This window comes from Alligator mississippiensis, chromosome 11 (assembly GCF_030867095.1).
Source record: "Alligator mississippiensis isolate rAllMis1 chromosome 11, rAllMis1, whole genome shotgun sequence".
NCBI lineage: Eukaryota > Metazoa > Chordata > Crocodylia > Alligatoridae > Alligator > Alligator mississippiensis.
This window is the reverse complement of record NC_081834.1, coordinates 6,716,274-6,733,156: the sequence shown is the minus strand read 5'-3', so window position 1 is coordinate 6,733,156 and position 16,883 is coordinate 6,716,274. Positions and strand designations below refer to the sequence as shown.

Here is a 16,883-nt window from a genome sequence, read left to right as displayed (position 1 = left end):
CCATTCCTTTAGCATCTTCCAGCATCTATCCCATGGGGTGAGTCCAGACATGACTAGTGTTAAGGGAAACAGAGTACCTGAACATCCCTTTCCTTAAGGGAGCAGTAGTTACAGGAACTCTGTCTGGGGGAATCCAGCACCGTAGTGGGCAGTAAATCCTCTTGTTCCCCTGCGAGGGTGCAGGGAATTTGCCTGGAGTTCTGCACAACCCTGAGTCCTACCTCCTTTTTGTTCTCAGCTTCACAAAACACTTATGTTTTCAAAGCACCTTTCGGTGTCTGGGGGTAGTGCTTCTGAACGAGAGGCTGGAGAGGAACAGGACTGCTAATCTTGCTTCATCTTCTTTGCAGCACATTCTGGGGTCTCTCCTAGGGTGTGTTACACTTGGTAGCCTGTGGCAAGTAGCTGAAATACAAGGTTGTGGGCACTCTTAAACTCACCTTGGTGATGCAGGCAAGGTGAGGCATTTCGTCCGAAGTCGCGACCTAGAGGGTGCAGGTCTGATGGATGGCTGATCTCGTATCCATCCACAACACTGAGGCTGGGCTGTTGACACGCTGACTGAAAGCAGTCTCATGTTTTCGTGGAAGGTCTAAGCCAAGGAAGCAGCATGGTTGAGAAGAGAGCCATTTCATTCTAGCGATAGGCATGAAGGTTGTTCATCCATCAGGAACTCAGATCCCCAGATCCCAACGCTCTTGCAAGGTTTCCTGTTATGCCCTACAAATTTTTGCTCGATGCTAAAATAACAAATCGTACTAGTTGGGATAGGAAACACGCAGCGCTGCCTTTTGTCAGACACTCGAGAAACAGGAAATATTTGGGAAAAAACAGCTCAACTTCAACAGTTTTGTGATGGCCACAATGCCCATGACCTAAGCTAGGTCTCATGCTGCATCTTGGATGATGCAGTCTGTGAATGAGTGAATAACACAAGATTTTCCAAACCAGAGCCATGTTCAGGAAGAGGTTTCTGGGAGGAGGACTGAGCACTAGAACAGACTGCAGAACCTCCATCCCTGGAGCCTGTTGGTTAGATAGAAATGATCCTGCTTTGAGCAGGAGATAGGACTAGATGTCCTTCCAAGATCCCTTCCAACCCTACAATTAAGAAGCTTTATTAAAATATTCTAACGTGAACCATATTTACTTGCATCACACAGGTAATAAAACAGAAATAAGAACATTAACACCAAAGCCCAGCAGTCAATCAAGACTTCTGAGCCATGCAAGGGCATATGAAGGCTGGAAGAACGGAGGGGTAGTACTTGGAAAAGGAGACTGCAGAAGCCAGCACCTTTCCACAGAGTTACTTGTTGGAGGCAAGAGAAGCAAGTCCATGTTTACAATGGGTTTTCATAGTTGGTCTTATTCCGATTAGGAACAAAACCTACACATTGTGTAGTTCCCCATGAAAAGAAAATGCAGCCCTGGGGTAGTGCAGATGAAACCAATGCAAACCCTAAAAGTCAGGGCAGGCTCCCATCGGTATGAGTCTGTCCACCCCAATAGGGCATTTCCATCCCACCAAGTTGGCAGATACCAAACCAAGCACCATTTCCCGGGATTTTTTCCCCACCAACTAGCCATGTTACGTTTGAGAGATCGGGACCATGCTAGACACCAGCCTAACAGAGGTGATGAAGATGCTACAGTATATTCCTCCATGGGGGAGGCACAGGCAACTATTATTTCTGAAGTCCCTATCTGGTCAAATCTGCTGAAGAAGTTCAGCAGGACAAACTAGTCACATAGAGCAACCTGGATCATCTGGAAAAGCTGGGGACAGAAGCTAAAAACGTACCTAGGAATGAAAAATGAAGGTTATACCTACAGAATGGGGAAAACACATTCTGGAAGGCAGAAACTAAAGGAAACTTTTAGATACCTTTAAGAAAATGGTTCATGGGCTGGGGCACATGACTTGAGAGAGGCTGAGGGAACTGGGCTTTTTCACTCTAGAGAAGAGATGACTGAAGGGGGATTGAATAGCAGCCTTCAACTCTCTGCAGGGGGTTGCAAAGAGGATGGAGCTGGGCTGTGCTCAGCGGGGGCAGACGACAGGACAAGGAGCAGTGGGCTCAAGTTGCAGCAAGGGAAGTTGAGGTTAGATATAAGGATAAACTGTCTCACTAGGAAGGTAATAAAACATTAGAACAAGTTACCCAGAGAGGTGGTGGACTCTCCATCCTTGGAGGTTTTTAAGACCGGGCTGGACAAAGTCTTGGCTGGGATGATGTAGTTGGGGCTGGTCCTGCTTGGAGCAGGGGGTTGGACCAGATGTGACCTCCTGAGGTCCTTTCCGGCCTCATTTTCTATGATTCTGTGATTCTACATCTAGCCTAGCGCTGGACTGAAGCGCTTTCCTGCAGTGGATGTTTTGGTGAAACAAAAAAAAACACAAAACCCTTTCCTTTTCATTCAAGTTTTACAAAGTTAATTTCCAAACTCTGACAAAATCCTTGAAGTCTTCAGATGAAACCTTTCAACAACAGAAATTCAGCTAGAAAGCACTCTTTGAAAAGACAGCGTTTGTGCTAAAATGTCATTCTTCTCCCCATTAAGAAGAGAGAGAGCAGACAGAGAGTGGTCTGCTGACACTAAAGGGATTATAGCAAGTGACTCAGAAGGAGCTTACAAGACAATGGTGTGGCAGAGAGGGCTTGCGCTCTCCTTGAATGCACATGCATGGGAGTACAGAGTCCGGGAAGGGGGGCAATTGTACCTGCACTGTGCTGGCAAGACAGTTCTAGTCCAATGTGCAAACTCGGAGGGAGAGACTAATTAGAGATAGGGAGGAAACATCGCATGTGTTTATCATAAGGAAGATCATGCTAAACTAACCAGATATTTTCTATGATAAATGCATCGGGCTTTCTACATAAGAAATATACTGTAGATCTAATCTATGAGGACTTCGGTAAAGCATTCGTATGCTGCCTCATAGGAAATTAGCTCAACTAGACAAAATCGGTGTTAGTACAAGAAGCATTTGGTAAGTAAGGGACTGGGCAAAGTGAAGTAGTCCACAGGTTGTTTAAAAGGGGGAGAAAGCAGCTAGTGGGAGGTGGTTAGAAGAGTTCGAGAATGAGACTTGAGACAGATCTTATTTAATTTCATTAATGGCCTTGGCAGAAAAAGTAGTCCTGCAGTAATGATATTTGCTGATGACACAGCGGAGTAGGGAGGGGCGGGTGGGGGGAAAGACGCCAGCAACACAACAGAGGAGGCTCAGAATATCGCAGAGGAAGAAGAGGCTTGGGCAACCAGAATAAACAGAAATAGGATGAAATCTAGCAGCACAAAATGTGAGGTTGTACAGACTAACAGGAGTTCCTAGTAGCTAACACTAGTGTTGGAGCGATGCTGCAGCTGTGCTGGTCCAGGAGTTATGAAAAAGCATGTCTTGCATTCGAAACCTTGTCCGACTCTATCCCAACTATGCTGCTGGTCCAATAAAAGAGATCACCTGAAAAATTCCTTGCTTCTCAGCTTATTATAAAAAATTATCCACTGGGATGGGGGAGGAGGAGCAGGAGATCTAGTTGTGTTAGCCGGTCATAAGATAATTGCAAGCCACCAAACATGAATATATGGAGGCAAGACATTTCTAGTTGCGATAGACAAGCATTAAAACCATATAAGGTTTTTAGGAAGTCTCATCTGGGATGGCTTGGGCAATTATGGTTGCCAGCGTTCAAGAGAAATTAATTCAAATTGGGACACGTGCACAGAGTAGTAGCATGATCAGAGAAATGAAGACTTCTCTTACAATGAGAGCCTGAAGCCTCCTTGCTGCCGAGCCCGGCAAAATGCTTGTTTTCTGTAAATACATAGAAGAAATAAATACCAGCATGGGAAGACAGAGAGAGTTATTTAAGCTAAAGGTCACTGTTGGCACAAGAAAAAAATGGACAGAAAGTGGCCTGGAATAAATATAGGCTGGAAATGAGAAGGTTTCTAACCAAAGGAGTGAGGTTCTGGAAGAGCCTTCCAATAGAAATAGTAGAGACCAGAAACCTCACTGGTTTCAAGACAGAGCTTGGTAAATTTATGAATGGAGTTACAGGACATCTGCTGAAGGGTGGCATCAACAACACAGCTTTACCTTCCTAAAAGCAGACCAAACTGTCCTAAAACTTCTGCCTCTTCAAAGGATGTATTCAGCTAACTCAATATTTGGGAGTGTCCCAGGGGAGCCGGGGTTACAGGAGAACCCGAGGCCAAAATAAAAGAAAGCCCCAACTTACCTCCTGCAGGGGCCGAAAGGTGTGGGGAAACGCGCGTGGGGAGAGCAGAGGTGGAGACGAGGGCTGTGGAAGCTGGAGCATCTACGGGGAAGCCCGGAGAAGAGGTAAAGAGAAGGGGGCCGACGGGAACCCCAACTGGAAGAGCCACAGGGTGAACGGCAGAAGACCCCAAGCAGGATTGGTTAACTGAGTAAGGGAGACTACAGACAGGCCCGCAACGCCTCCCAGAAGTCAGTCACGACCCATAGGACCTGGGGACGACCGGGACGCCATCCCTGGAGTAGCGTTGAGCCTAGGGGAGAGATAGGAGCCCCGAGTGGGGCAAGCAACCAGGTCTGGGTACTGAGGCACCGGGAAAACACAGGGCCTGTAGACTGAGGGGCACTTTATTTTCCTTTGGGACCTCCTGGCCCGCCAGTCACATCTCTCCGGCAGTCACGGTGGTGGGGATCACACGGTGAGTCATGTGGTGGTTGGAATAGGGAGCTAGGGACAAGGGATAGACGACTCTAGGACCAAAGGGCCTCGGAGCCTTCACGCCTGAGCCGTGACCCAGGGACACTGGGGGGGAGGGGCCATGGCTGGAGAGCCACGGGAGGCCAGGGTAGAGACCGAGAGGAACCAGGGACACTAAAGGGCCAGAAGACCCACAATCAAAGGTGGCGAGTGGCCGGGATGTAGGGGAGGTCGGAGCCCCGTGAGTGCCCGACGAAAGGCTTGACGACCTTGAAGGCTGCCTCAAAGGGGAACCCCTCCACTGAAGTTCCATTCAAAGTCGTGGCAGGCGAGTTAAGGGGACATCCCCTACCCCCACCCCCGGACATCAGCCAGGGTAGCCTTTGGGGTCCACTTGCAGGCCCGGGACAGACAAGATCAATAGTCCAGGCCAAGGCTGCAAGAGAACGCCTGATAGAACAGAGGCGGGCACAACGAGCAATAAAGCCCTCGCATGCAGTGCTCAGGGGGAAAAAAGTACTAAACATCTCTAAGCTCTCTTGCAAAAGTAGCCAACCTGTCAAAAAAAAAGTAGCAGCCCTAGTGCAAATATCCATCACTCCCTTGACTGCAATAAGACTGCTTGATCAGCAGCATAATATTCCTTGCACCCACAAAGCAAAATTTCACATGGATGCAATACACTCCCAGGAAACAAAGTAGGAAGAGCGCGTTAGCAAGGCAGTGCCTGCCCCATACATCATTACAATCCTTTGCCTTAATTTTTTGGAGCATGCTTAAACGCTCATTTTTCCCCAAGCCAGTTTACTGCTTTGCACAGCTATCGACCTGGATCCTTCTGACATCCTACTTCTGCCAAGGACTTGGCTCCATCAGCATGGGAGGTACTCATTTAAGTAGGGGGTCGATTTTAATTTTCCAAATTGATTAGCAGTTTTGGACTCTGACACAAGTTGGAGTGGGATTTATGTTTCTTCCGAGCCAACCTGGACTGGAACTTGAAGACAAATGCGAAGTACATTTTTATGTTAATTGAGGCAAATGAAGCCCTGATGTTAAGAGTCTCAGGTCGGCACAGCACAGCTCAGCCTGTTTACATCTGCAGTGAGTAAGTTAGAAACAATGAGAAAGTGTTTCTTTCCTCGCAATGCCATCATTATTACACTAAGGGTATTGATGGCTCCGTTTCCATGGAAACACGTGTCTGCCAATTCCATCCTACCAATGGAGAACAGTTAGAAGCTGAAGGAGCTATTCATCACCATTTAGCGAAACGGGACGAAGGAACTCTTGCCTCCTGCCAGGTCTCCGAAACGCTCCAGCAGGATATGGATGGTGTTATCGGTAAAGCCACCTAATAGTGCACAAGGCAGGTGAGCAAATCCATCATGGTTACAAAACACCCTTCACGAGGCAATCATACCAAGAATAAATTACTCCTGAAGATACAGTGAACTCGTGCTCGCTAGAAGAGAAAGCCAACTTAGCGTCTCAGCCTGCTGCATCATATTCTAACGAAGAGAAACGGTTGTTGTTGCCACGTTCAGGACAAGAGGGAGGATGAGACAATGCCAGGCCAGTCCTGATCTCATCCTGGGGGAAGAATTAGGAGTAACAAAGATTAAGGTCGCAGTTATACTGGTGTGAATGAGAGCCGAGGGCTACTGAGCTTCCTTTTGGTCCTTGTGTCTATCCTTGCCAAGTGCTACTCTGACTGCCCCTTCAACCCCATGCGTCCATCTACCCCCTTCCATGCACGCCAGCTTTCACCCCTTTCCTGCTGCCCTGCCTGCACAGCGTGCTTGTCACATCACGCTTGACTCCCATGCCCAAGTCCTCCTGCCAAGCTCGGCCCCATTTTCACCACCCCAGCAAAGTTCTCCCCTGGCTCCTGGGAGCAGTATTTTGGGGACAGCCTTGGGACTGCATGGCCATTGACTAGTCAATGTGAGCCACAGGGACAGAGTTCCTGAACACGGTGCAGCTGGAATATGCCAAATAAAATGGGAGTGCCCATCAGCCTACACAAGGGACAGTGTTTTCATGACCTCTCACTCAACAGCCCTACCCCTCACTATGCACCTTTTATTGTCCATGGGCCCGATTCTGGAAACATTTATTAGAGGACATCATGCTTACTGCACAATGAGCATCTCTAAAGTCATCAGGCCTCTCGAGGTAGCGAGCTCTGCTTCCAGTAAAACTTCCCACGAGCGGGCCCCTAGATTGTAAACTCTGGGCAGCATCTCAAAGTATCCTCATGGGGTATCTGGTCCAATTCCCTGCACAAACGCTATCCCTAAATTATTTTGATCTAATGCTTATCCAGCCTCCCCTTGAAAACCTCCAATGAAGATGATTTTACAGATTCACTGTTTTAACAGTAAGGAAGGTTGTGGTCTTCTGTTGCAAGCCATGTTACATAAACCATGAGAAATATGCTCAGTGATGTCTTAGCCACCATTATTACAGTATAAAAAGTAAGGTATGACTACCCAAAACCCAAATTCCAGAATGCAACTGTTAGCAGCTATTATGGGAGCCAAGCAAACTTAAAACTAGTTTGGAGTGACTTATAGCATTAAGACAGCTCTGTGGAAGTGTCACTAGGACAGATCCCATGAATAGGCTGGCCACAAGCAAAGCTCGTCCAAAAACAGTTCACCAAAACACTTCTTCCCTCCTGATATGCTGAGGCTGCCAAGGGGTACATTTCCATGAGCAGCACACCCACAGCTCCCTCTGAATTTTGGACCTCAGGGGACTGAGACTCAGAGAGGGTGGATTTGTCAGTTTTGACTGAAATATCATCATCAGTCAGGGATCCTGGTTTTGTCTGTTTAAAAATCACAAATTCTCTGATACAAAATTGCAAATTCTCTGATTAAAAACCCCAAAACCCATGATTAAAATGAAACACCACTATACACACACACACACACACACACACACACACACACACACACACACACACATATATACACGTATTAACTGAACACAATATTTTATCGATGCATTTACAATTTTAAAGCAATTTGGAAGTCTACCAGCGCCTCAATCCCTATAATCAAAGAAATTGTACCTTTAAAATGTTGGTCTTTGATTTTGGGGTTTTTAATCATGGAACAATCAGAGCTCCCCCTGCCCCCTTCGTTCACCAGGACACAGGTCTGTTGCCCTTTCCCCGGAGCCTCCACAGCCCAGCGGGCAAGACCCAGTGCAGCAGGGCAGAGTGTGGACGGGTGGGAAAGCTCATGACCGCCGGTGGGAGCTTCACGCTGCCTTAGCCAGGCACCCCTTGCCTTCCTGGCAGCAGAAAGGGGCACAACTCTGCACCACCAGCCCCACTGCTGCTAGGCGGGCAGGGGTGGCTTTGCCAGGGCGGGGTAGGAGTCCCGGGGCGGCAGTCAGCTTTCCTGCCCTGCCGTGCTGGGTCCCATCTACTGGGCCACGGAGGCCCTGGCGGGTAGGGCAGCATGATGGGGAGTCCAAGCCCACAGCAGACAGGTAGCCCCACCTTGCACACATCTGAGGGGCATGTGTCCCTCCATGCACCCTCCACGGAAGTGCGCACAGCAGTGGGGAGCCAGCCCCCCAACCTTTCGGATGAGCTGTCCACAGTCCCATCCCACTCCTGGCCAGCCCCCGGGCCCAAAGCCCCACACACCGCCTGGCTGCACAGTTCCTCCCTACAGGGACCTCAATCCCCACCCCTACCAGACTTACCTGCAGGAGCTGCCCGGCACCCGTGTGCATGTGTGAGTGCGCACATGCACGTGGTGCCCCCCTGCCTGACCGCCCTCCTCCCTCCCCCCAGCTCCTCGCAGGCTGGAACTCCATCTACCCGCAGAGAGCTCTTTGCAAACTCTGCACGTCTCCCTTAAAATGAGAAATCTGCCTTTTCTGGATTCAAAGGACAAATCTGTGTTGTTTTCCAGTTTTCCGTGGGAAATGGAAAACCCGCGTCCCCAATCATCATTTTCCAACAGGGGGAGGCTGACATTTCACAGCATGACAACCACAGGTTAAAACACAGTCGTTAAACTCGCCCCATGCCTTGGTCAGATCTGGACTGCGGGGCTCCGTGCGGGCCAGATCCAGCCCCGGACACGAGGAAGCAGCACGTCCAGCCCCGGCTCCGACAGGGAGCACGCAATGGTGGCCAGTGGCTGGGGAGGCAAGGCTGCAACAGTCACAACAGACAAAGCAGCCGGAGAGTGGCAAGGGCTGCATCAGCCCTCGCTTGCCCTCCCGCCACTGACTGCCATGTCCAGCAGGGCTGAGGGCCCTGATCCTGTAGCAGGACGTGTCCCCAGCCACACCCCATGCTGGCAGCCTGCGCCGGTGGTCCAGCAGGCTGGACAAAGCAGCTGTGCAGCCATACATTTGACAGCCCTGAATGGAAAAGAACTCACTCATCACCTTGCAATGCCAGACAGATGAATAAATCTGAGTGCCATCGATGGGTTCCAGGTATCACTGTACCAAGTATGGTCTGTTCACCCAATAATGCAATTTTTACAGGGTCAGTTTGTATCGAGTATGGACCCCCTTCTCATCAACAGGGTTCAGAAGGATCTGAGAATCTGTTTTTAGCGCCCCCCATGAGAGTTACCTGCAGTTCCAAATATTTTGAGGCTCTTTCAGCTTTGGAGCCATTATAAAAGAGGCGTATGATTGCCTTTCGGGGGGGGGGGGAGCTAAGTTGGCTCTGAAATCATGTCTCTTAGGCTTTACAGCAACAGTTCACAGTCTTTCCAGCCTCGTGACCCCACCTTTCCCATGGAGCACATGCCCCTATACCCATGCGGTGACCCCACTTGGGGTCAGGACTCCTAGTTTGGGTACAGCTCCTTCCCGTGGAAGGTAACGTTATTTCCCCAATTTGCTCTGACCACAGCACCCTTCCTCTTAGCTCCCCTTCTGTTTGAATCCCTGCTGTCTGGATTCAAACATGAGCCGCTTGTCTTCACTTGGAAGGCTCTTTGAGGCCTATTCTCACCCTGGCCCTCAGCACAGAGGTCAGCATAGGGTCCTCGTCTCCAACCAGGCAGCACCCCCCTGCCGCTTGGCACAGGGAGCTCCCTGTAAGCACCTGTGAAGCTGCCTTGTTCTCTTCCTTCCAATCCCTCCTTAAAAACACTTTGCCAGGACGACTACAAAACAAAACCAAAAAAAACCAAACTTGACAAAGGTTCGGCAGCTGGCATCCGGAGATAACCACCTGGTTTGCGTTATACCAACAAAGATGTCTCATTGTTTCTTTGTTCGCCTCCATCAGTGACTTCTTGTTTTATATGTAGATCATAAGCTCCACAGGGCAGAGGCTGTTGTTTTGTTGTGCGTGTAGACAGACTCGAGCACAATGGGCTTTGTAGGAATTACAGTAACAAGATAATAAGGAAGCCCAGACTTCAATGAAAACCAAAGACAAAACTCTCATTGACCTCACCGGGCCCAGGATCAATGCTTACAAAGATCCAGCCTTTTCTGGCCGTTTGACTGCACCCACTTTATTTAAGAGCAATCCCCAGAGTCTGATGTTATATATTATCTAGAAAAAATTGTTGCCAATACAAATACAGGTTGTAGATCTGGCTTGCCCAGTCTGAAGGTATGCCTAGGAGCAAGGACACAAGTTGCACATGCAGGATGTGGGACCCGAGCGCAAGCAGAAAAGGAATTTATCTACGCTGCTAACTCACCACGGCGGTGCTGAAAACACGCCGCACCGATCAGCACATGCTGCCTCTGAAACTGGAGGGGGAAAAAAAAATCGCACACTGTCTGAGTGGAGCTGCACCGGGGCGAATTCACTTTGCCTCTAAGCAGAGGTAATGAGCCAGCGCAGGCCACGACACTGCCGTGGCTCCTCGGTAGCTGGGGACAGCCTGCACAAAGCAGCGCGATGCAGAAAAAGCATCAGCAGCAGCGATGTCCCCTCAACACCCTGAACTCCCCGAGGAACGTGGCCACCAAAAATACCCGCTGCAACCATGCTTGGATGCACGGCCAGGAAAACATCCAAGAAAAGGCAAGTTACATTTCTGTGCTTGGCACCGCTGCCACAACGCTGCGCCCGGTCCCCGCGTCCGTATTTCGAGGACTTTGATCACCGGGACACAGTTCAAAGAGGCGCAAAAATGCTGAAGTCCCGGAAAGCCTGGCTTTACGTGACAGGTTCCAGGAGCTCGGTCTGTTTAGCTCATCACAGAGACGCACAGAGCGGTTGAGTCAGGAGTTTCCACAGCTCGTGGCGGAGAAGGACCGGGGCTGCTCTGAAGCGTGTCCAAGTACGGAGGGGCAGATCTCCGCCAGCACGGAAAGGGGCTCAGCCTGGCCCACGAGGGCACGAGCAGACCCCGCCGCTGGAAGTTGGAGCCAGACAAACTCCGGCGAGGAGCGCGGCGCGGATGCAGGGAAGAAGAAGGGGCTTCGTTACCCACGGGAACGGCTCGCAAAAGCGTGCATGCAGCTGATGCTCCATCTGCGGAAGACTTTCAACCACCTTTCCTTTACAAGGGCGGCGGCCAGTTCGGAAAGGAAACCCCCTCGCCCCGTCCGCGACCCCCAAACCAGGCGGGGTCTGCCCCCGCGCCGGCACAGGCGACACGGGCGGCGCACGGGGCAGGGGCCAGGCGCGGGGAAGGGACCTGCGGCGGCGAGAGCAGCTGGGGGAGAAGTTGCAGCCCGGCCCGGCTGGAGGCACGAGGCGTCCCTGCCCGCGGCATCCCCACCCGCCCCGCCCCGCCCCGCTCACCTGGCCCAGGTTCCCGTAGCCGTAGGCGGCGGCCAGCCTCGCCGCCTCGCCCGGGCCGCCCGGCACCCGCACGGCCCAGTGGTTGGTGTAGACGGGCCGCGCCAGGCAGGCGGGCAGCGCCAGCAGCAGCAGCAGAGAGCGCGCGGCGCGGGGGGGCATGGCGAGCGCGGCCGGGCTGAGCCCACAACGCCCGCGCGGCGCCTTTTCAAGCGCCGGAGGCGGAGCGGCCCCGCCTGCCCTGCCCTGCCCTGCCCTGCCCCGCGCCGCCCCGCCCCGCCCCGCCCCGTCCCGCTCCTGCTCCGGAGCAGCCGCTGCTCTTCCTCCCCTGGACCACAATCTTTTCCTTCTCCAAAGCAGCTTCAGCTCCTTCCTCCCCTGGCCTGCAGCCCCTTCCCTGCTCCAGAACAGCCTCTGCCTCCTTCCTCCCCCGGACCACATCCCATTCCCTTCTCCAAAGCAGCCTCTGCTCTTCTTCCTCCGCTGGACCACAACCCTTTTCCTTCCCAAAACACCCTCTGCTCTTCTTCCTCCCCTGGACCACAACCCTTTTCCTTCCCAAAACACCCTCTGCTCTTCTTCCTCCCCTGGACCACAACCCTTTTCCTTCCCAAAACACCCTCTGCTCTTCTTCCTCCCCTGGACCACATCCCATTCCCTTCTCCAAAGCAGCCTCTGCTCTTCTTCCTCCGCTGGACCACAACCCTTTTCCTTCCCAAAACACCCTCTGCTCTTCTTCCTCCCCTGGACCACAACCCTTTTCCTTCCCAAAACACCCTCTGCTCTTCTTCCTCCCCTGGACCACAACCCTTTTCCTTCCCAAAACACCCTCTGCTCTTCTTCCTCCCCTGGACCACATCCCATTCCCTTCTCCAAAGCAGCCTCTGCTCTTCTTCCTCCGCTGGACCACAACCCTTTTCCTTCCCAAAACACCCTCTGCTCTTCTTCCTCCCCTGGACCACAACCCTTTTCCTTCCCAAAACACCCTCTGCTCTTCTTCCTCCCCTGGACCACAACCCTTTTCCTTCCCAAAATACCCTCTGCTCTTCTTCCTCCGCTGGACCACAACCCTTTTCCTTCCCAAAACACCCTCTGCTCTTCTTCCTCCCCTGGACCACAACCCTTTTCCTTCCCAAAACACCCTCTGCTCTTCTTCCTCCCCTGGACCACAACCCTTTTCCTTCCCAAAACACCCTCTGCTCTTCTTCCTCCCCTGGACCACAACCCTTTTCCTTCCCAAAATACCCTCTGCTCTTCTTCCTCCGCTGGACCACAACCCTTTTCCTTCCCAAAACACCCTCTGCTCTTCTTCCTCCCCTGGACCACAACCCTTTTCCTTCCCAAAACACCCTCTGCTCTTCTTCCTCCCCTGGACCACAACCCTTTTCCTTCCCAAAATACCCTCTGCTCTTCTTCCTCCGCTGGACCACAACCCTTTTCCTTCCCAAAACACCCTCTGCTCTTCTTCCTCCACTGGACCACAACCCTTTTCCTTCTCCAAAGCAGCCTCTGCTTTTCTTTCCCCCCCCTGGACCACAACCCTTTTCCTTCTCAAAGCAGGCTCTGCCCTGGACCACAACCCTCTTTGCTGCTGCAGCAAGAGAATGAGAAGATCCAGCGGGCTGGGAATCCCCACAGCAATTGGGAAACCTAATGGGGGGACACGCACCCGGGTACTGTAAACGGGGATCCCAAGAAGCAGGGTTGATCGGGTAGCTCGGGAGGATCTGGGCCACGCACACACGGATCCTAGTGCCAGCTCTTCTCCAGAAGGCAGGAGGTGAGGTAAGCTGCTCTCAGGCTGGAGCCCACGGGAGTTTGGGTGTTGATTCACCCAGGAACAGCTGGATCCAAGAGGAAGGTGGAACTTGTTGTGCAAAAAGTCTCTAGAAGTAAGTGGAAGGGGTTCCCGTTGGTTTTGGCACCCTTCAGATGAAGCCGAGAGAGAGAGAGAAGGAAGTCTCCCATTGAGAGCAGACTTCAATCAGTCCTTATCCCCAACCTGGTTCCAGCTCCCTGTGCCACCCTCTCACTTGGGCTTTGCAGTGTTTTCAGCCTGAGATAGCTGATGCCCCTTGCAGGGCTGGTTAAACCCCAAAGGTGGCTATTGCTCAGGCTAGCAACCTGTCTGTGTGGCAGTGAGGATGCAGGTTAAACTACTCAAGCAGGGATAGTCTCCAGTGCCTCCCCACAACCCCGCACAAAAGGACAAGCTCTTCCACAATTCACTGAGAAGGAGTTGTGCAGATCCCTGGAGCTGGTAAAGGGGAAGGTGGAGGGAAGCAGCAGAGTGGTAAACTAGGGGGAGCACAAGGTTACGTGCTAGCAAGGGCGGCAAGTGCGGGCTGTCTTTGTGCATACACGGAGGAGACAAAGCCATTAAAAAACAGATGGTGTGCGAGAATCCCCACAAGTCATAAATATCTTCCCTTGCATGCAAAGTCCTTCCACAAGAGTTTTCAAATGTTAACATATATGCACATCCCTCCACGATACCGGGCTCTGTTTGCAGGGCCACTGACCAGGATGTGAATTGGTGCTCTTTTTCCTTAGCTGGACTAGAACTTACTGGCTGTTTTTTCAAGATGTTGGGAGAAGCATGGCGTGAAGCCTTCCCAAAACATCAGCCATTCAAATGTAGAAACATGTGCCCCTTCTTCATTTTCTAGGAGAAGACACCACTTGAGGACATTTTGGATGTCCCAGTCATTCATTTGAACGGGAAATGGGTGTTTTCATCCCCATAGGCAGCTGTGAACCAGTTCAGTGGTAATATCTGTCTGGGGTAAGGGTGCACAAAATAAAAGTTACAGCTTACCCCATGTTGAAAATGAGTAGAGAGCTGTAGCTGGTGAATGTGAACACAGCAGATGCTCCACAAAATGGGGGGGTAAGACAAGATTCAAGGAGCAACACAAACGGAGGGCGAGGAGAGTGCAGGAAAGCCAGTGCGATACATCTGATCACTGAAGAAACAGGGGGAAATACATATCTCTCAACACCCAAAATGTACATTGGATGTGCCAGTGGGGAGACAAAACACTCATGCTCAGTTAATAGGAAATCCACATGAGCTCAGCAATAAGTTTCAACAAGTGCAAATTTATGGGGAGCTACTTCACTGGGACGCCTACAAACACCAGGCTAAACCTATTCTAGTGTAACCCCACCAACTGTTTCTGCCGGGCCAGTCTGGCCCACTGGAGTTTCTAGGCTGTAATATAAGCAGCACATTAGCTGCAATTCAGTCTGATCCAAGTGAGAGACTATGAGTCAAGGGGGGTTTGCACAGAGTTCAGCATAGCTGAGTCCCTTGAGCAGCCAAGTATCCCGAGGAAAGATATTCTCTACACACTAATTACTTATGCCTCTACAGTGAAACCCATTCAGAAGGGAACATGTGAAGTCCTCTCTATGCAAGAAGGGAGTTGGCTCGGGAGGTGACTCACTGCCCGGGGAGGGAGGGAGGATGCAGAAGGAGGGTTTGTGGAGGGAGGGAGACTGCAGGGATAGCTGAGCTTCCACTCCTTAGGACAGCAGCTGGGGAAGCACTGCTTGTGCATTCAGCACCCTGAGGACAGAGGTAGGCTGTGCCTCAGCCTGCATAGGGAATGGATCTGTACAGTTTTAATTGGGGCAGCTCCTCGACTGAAAGATGCTTAGGGTCATCAGCCACTATTAATGACAAATCCAAACTGCATGCAAGCTACCTGCGCCCCCACGATAACTTCAACTGAATCCCCTCTGTGGGGTCTAGCGTATGGATGGGGCCTGGAGCACAGCTGGAGACAGACCACTGCCTGCTACTGCTTTGGCTGCTGGGATATGCCTGTCACATCCCTGCCGAAGCAAGTGGTGACCATGAAAATGTGCCTGGGATGCATTTACTTTGAGAGCAATATAATGATATTTGGAACTTTTGCAGACATACTCAGATGGGAAATAAAATAGCACAGCAGTAGCCTAGCTTTCCAGGGCTTAAATCAAATCACTTTCTTCCAGGCTCATGTTCACAGGCTCAACTATCCTTAAAAATACTCATACACACACACACATACACACACAAACATATATGTATGTATATATATATGTGTGTGTGTGCGTGCATGTGTGTGTGTGTGTGTGTGTGTGTGTGTGTATGTGTATATATATATATACACACACACACGAAGCTATGAGACAGGTTCTGGTGATAGGACGATTTACTACCACATGCAAAGAAGAGTTTCATGACTTACTCTGCCAGCTGAAAACCACCACCAGTGGAAATAAATATTGTTGTCAGTCACAATATGTTTCCAGTGGGGGGCAAGGCAGGCAGACATGAAACCATATTCTGGCATCCCCTCTGCTTCTGCCGCATCAGGGCAAGCAAGAGCCACGCACCCACATTAACAAACTAAACCTTGCAACCCTCCTTAGGAAGCAATAAAGGTACATTTGCTACCTGTACATTTTTTCTCTCTTCCTAAACTTCAGGGTGGGGGGGAAATAACAGCTGGCACTTAAATAATGAATCCTTACGACTCCCCATGTGAAGAAGGGCATCTGCAAAGCAAAATCATGCTGGATGTAACATCGCTCTCCATAGTGTTTTGGAGACGCACAGAGATTAAGTGACCTGCCAGAGGCCTCAGAGGGATTCAGAGGCAGAACTAGACTTCAGAAGTTGCTGGCTCCTGGGCTTGTGCTTAGTTCAAAGCTCATGCTCATTCCCCAGGCATTCTTCCATGCTTCATGAAATATAAGGCCAGAAAGGACCCCTGCGACTGCCTAGTCTGACTTCTTACCCAAGAAAGGCCATAGGGAAAAACAGAAAAAGAAGAAGAAAGTCCAGCTGACTTAACATTTTCCATTGTGAGTTTTGGTAAGTTTTATAAAAGTTGTCCCAAGTGGTGAAGTCTCTTCATTGTTAAACATATGCACCTTGATTCTAGTCGAAATGTGTCGGGCTTCAGCTTCTGGATGGTGGATCTTGTTATACCGCCTTGTCTGCCAGATAGAAATCTCTTAAGACAAGGCTCTTCTATTTCCCATTAAAGAACATCTAGACTGTGATACAGCATGATCAAGTCAGTCCTATCCCTTCTGCGTGATAACCTAAACGGAGTGGGCTCCTTGACTCTTTCACAACAAGTCAGGTTTTCTAATCTCTTCATCCTTTTTGTGGCTCATCTCTGAACCTGCTCTGACTTTCTACCATCCTTCTCAAGCTGCAGACACCAGACTAGAAGCAGTCTTCCGGTAGTAATCATACTGGTGCCAAATACTGAGGAAATATAACCTCCCTCCTGCTATTCAAAACTCCCCGGCTTATACCCACAAGAATCACATCAGTTCTTGTGACGACTGTCTCACACTGGGAACTCATGAAATACGGCCAGCAGTCTGTTCCCCGGCATCTGGCTGCAGTTAGGGCA

General features: G+C 50.7%; 1 protein-coding gene across 1 annotated transcript in view; it reads right to left on the bottom strand.

Annotated features, from left to right (window-relative positions):
- PCSK6 (proprotein convertase subtilisin/kexin type 6) overlaps positions 1-11,652 on the bottom strand; it is a 121,398-nt gene extending 109,746 nt beyond the window's left edge. Inside the window, exon 1 of the mRNA XM_014605922.3 lies at positions 11,467-11,652. Coding sequence (XP_014461408.1) covers positions 11,467-11,625 — 159 coding nt within the window. The 5' untranslated portion in view covers positions 11,626-11,652. The remainder of the gene's footprint in view (positions 1-11,466) is intronic.
- Positions 11,653-16,883: the final 5,231 nt, after the last annotated feature.